The following is a 2500-nucleotide window of genomic DNA, read 5'->3' as shown; positions in this document are numbered from 1 at the left end:
TCGTTCTTATGCCAGTTTGTTCCGAGAGCTGGAGGAGACGCTGGGAGACATGGGCCTGAGCAGCTTTGGGATCTCAGATACTTCACTGGAGGAGGTAGAGCAGCATCAGTATTTATGTATACGTTCTCATGAGCTTTACTCCAGTGCTGAAGGAACTGAAGTGCATGATGGTCTCTCTCAGATCTTCCTGAAGGTCACCGCAGACGGAGACGCTTCCAACGGGACCAACAACCCGGGTGAGAGTTTCTGCTCTACTTCATCATTTTAGAGCGCCATACATCTAATCATTTAATAATCAGTTGCGACACCTACTGTCTGCTGGAGGAACTAACACGAGCTCTGTGACTGAAATTCCACAGACACGTTCCAAAATTTTGTGGACGACCTTCCTATAAAAGTTGAGGTGCTCAGTATTTATACCCATGGTTTTGGAACAGGATGTCCAGTGATCTCATGGTCAGGCGTCCACATACTTTTGGTTATGTAGCGTATCTGTGTTCTCTGAGCAGGTTTTAAACTCTGTGCTGTAATCAGAGAGCAGGTAGCTGGAGGAAGCAGGTGCAGCCTGTGTGATGAGCTGCAGCTTTAGTAGATTGAATGTGAATGATGCAGTGTGAGTGCAGATCGCTGTTAGATTACACAGATTACAGAAGCTTCTCAGGGTAGCGTCTGTGTGGATGGTGTTTGATGGTGTGTGTGTGTGTGTGTGTGGCTGGTGTTTGATGGTGTGTGTGTGTGAGTGTGGCTGGTGTTTGATGGTGTGTGTGTGTGTGTGTGTGGCTGGTGTTTGATGGTGTGTGTGTGTGTGTGTGGCTGGTGTTTGATGGTGTGTGTGTGTGTGTGTGTGGCTGGTGTTTGATGGTGTGTGTGTGTGTGGCTGGTGTTTGATGGTGTGTGTGTGTGTGTGGCTGGTGTTTTATGGTGTGTGTGTGTGGCTGGTGTTTGATGGTGTTTGATGGTGTGTGTGTGTGTGGCTGGTGTTTGATGGTGTTTGATGGTGTGTGTGAGTGTGGCTGGTGTTTGATGGTGTGTGTGTGTGTGTGGCTGGTGTTTGATGGTGTGTGTGTGTGTGTGGCTGGTGTTTGATGGTGTGTGTGTGTGTGTGGCTGGTGTTTGATGGTGTGTGTGTGTGTGGCTGGTGTTTTATGGTGTTTGATGGTGTGTGTGTGTGTGTGTGTGGCTGGTGTTTGATGGTGTGTGTGTGTGTGTGGCTGGTGTTTGATGGTGTGTGTGTGTGTGTGGCTGGTGTTTGATGGTGTGTGTGTGGCTGGTGTTTGATGGTGTGTGTGTGTGTGGCTGGTGTTTGATGGTGTGTGTGTGTGTGTGTGTGTGGCTGGTGTTTGATGCTGTTTGATGGTGTGTGTGAGTGTGGCTGGTGTTTGATGGTGTGTGTGTGTGTGGCTGGTGTTTGATGGTGTGTGTGTGTGTGTGGCTGGTGTTTGATGGTGTGTGTGTGTGTGTGTGTGTGTGGCTGGTGTTTGATGGTGTGTTTGTGTGGCTGGTGTTTGATGGTGTGTGTGTGTGTGTGTGTGTGTGGCTGGTGTTTGATGGTGTGTGTGTGTGGCTGGTGTTTGATGGTGTGTGTGTGGCTGGTGTTTGATGGTGTTTGATGGTGTGTGTGTGTGGCTGGTGTTTGATGGTGTTTGATGGTGTGTGTGAGTGTGGCTGGTGTTTGATGGTGTGTGTGTGTGTGTGTGGCTGGTGTTTGATGGTGTGTGTTTGTGTGGCTGGTGTTTGATGGTGTGTGTGTGTGTGGCTGGTGTTTGATGGTGTTTGATGGTGTGTGTGTGTGGCTGGTGTTTGATGGTGTTTGATGGTGTGTGTGAGTGTGGCTGGTGTTTGATGGTGTGTGTGTGTGTGTGTGTGGCTGGTGTTTGATGGTGTGTGTGTGTGGCTGGTGTTTGATGGTGTGTGTGTGTGTGTGTGTGTGGCTGGTGTTTGATGGTGTGTGTTTGTGTGGCTGGTGTTTGATGGTGTGTGTGTGTGTGGCTGGTGTTTGATGGTGTGTGTGTGTGGCTGGTGTTTGATGGTGTTTGATGGTGTGTGTGTGTGGCTGGTGTTTGATGGTGTTTGATGGTGTGTGTGTGTGTGTGGCTGGTGTTTGATGGTGTGTGTGTGTGGCTGGTGTTTGATGGTGTTGTGTGTAATGGCTCCTCAGAGCAGTGGATGCTGCAGCAGAGACGGAGCTACAGCAGCGTTCTGAAGGACAGAGGCAGTAAGAACACTGTGGCTCCTCCAGGTGAAACATCAGAATTAAAAACGTTTGCTTTGCTTAGCGGCCGCGAGCAGCTATCGCTAACATCTGAGGTGCTTTGCTTTAGCTTAGCGCTATGAGGAGGTCATCACAGTCATGACTTTGTTAGAACCTCGTCTGTGTCCCTGGATCTTTAATCCCTGATGAGTTCCTCCTCTTCACTGCAGAAGGTTTTCAGGAGAACGGTGTAGGAACCCGAGAGGAACCGGACAGCAGAGCTGGGAGAGCAACCAGACAGATCAAAGG

The 2500-nt window shown here is 49.5% G+C and overlaps 1 protein-coding gene across 3 annotated transcripts in view; it reads left to right on the top strand.

Moving 5' to 3' along the window:
• abca4b (ATP-binding cassette, sub-family A (ABC1), member 4b) overlaps positions 1-2500 on the top strand; it is a 32841-nt gene that overhangs the window by 15098 nt on the left and 15243 nt on the right. Inside the window, exons 25-28 of one of the 3 annotated variants that reach the window (XM_062987973.1) lie at positions 1-94; positions 182-236; positions 2159-2215; positions 2425-2500. The exon at positions 1-94 is cut by the window's left edge and continues 112 nt beyond it; the exon at positions 2425-2500 is cut by the window's right edge and continues 88 nt beyond it. In XM_062987973.1, the coding sequence (XP_062844043.1) occupies positions 1-94; positions 182-236; positions 2159-2215; positions 2425-2500 (282 nt within the window). Of the gene's footprint in view, positions 95-181; positions 237-2158; positions 2240-2421 lie in introns of all 3 variants that reach the window. The other 2 variants (XM_062987972.1, XM_062987971.1) reach the window with 2 other exon arrangements.

The sequence above is a fragment of the Trichomycterus rosablanca genome, chromosome 25, assembly GCF_030014385.1.
Source record: "Trichomycterus rosablanca isolate fTriRos1 chromosome 25, fTriRos1.hap1, whole genome shotgun sequence".
Classification (NCBI taxonomy): domain Eukaryota; kingdom Metazoa; phylum Chordata; class Actinopteri; order Siluriformes; family Trichomycteridae; genus Trichomycterus; species Trichomycterus rosablanca.
This window is presented reverse-complemented; position numbering and strand designations above follow the sequence as displayed.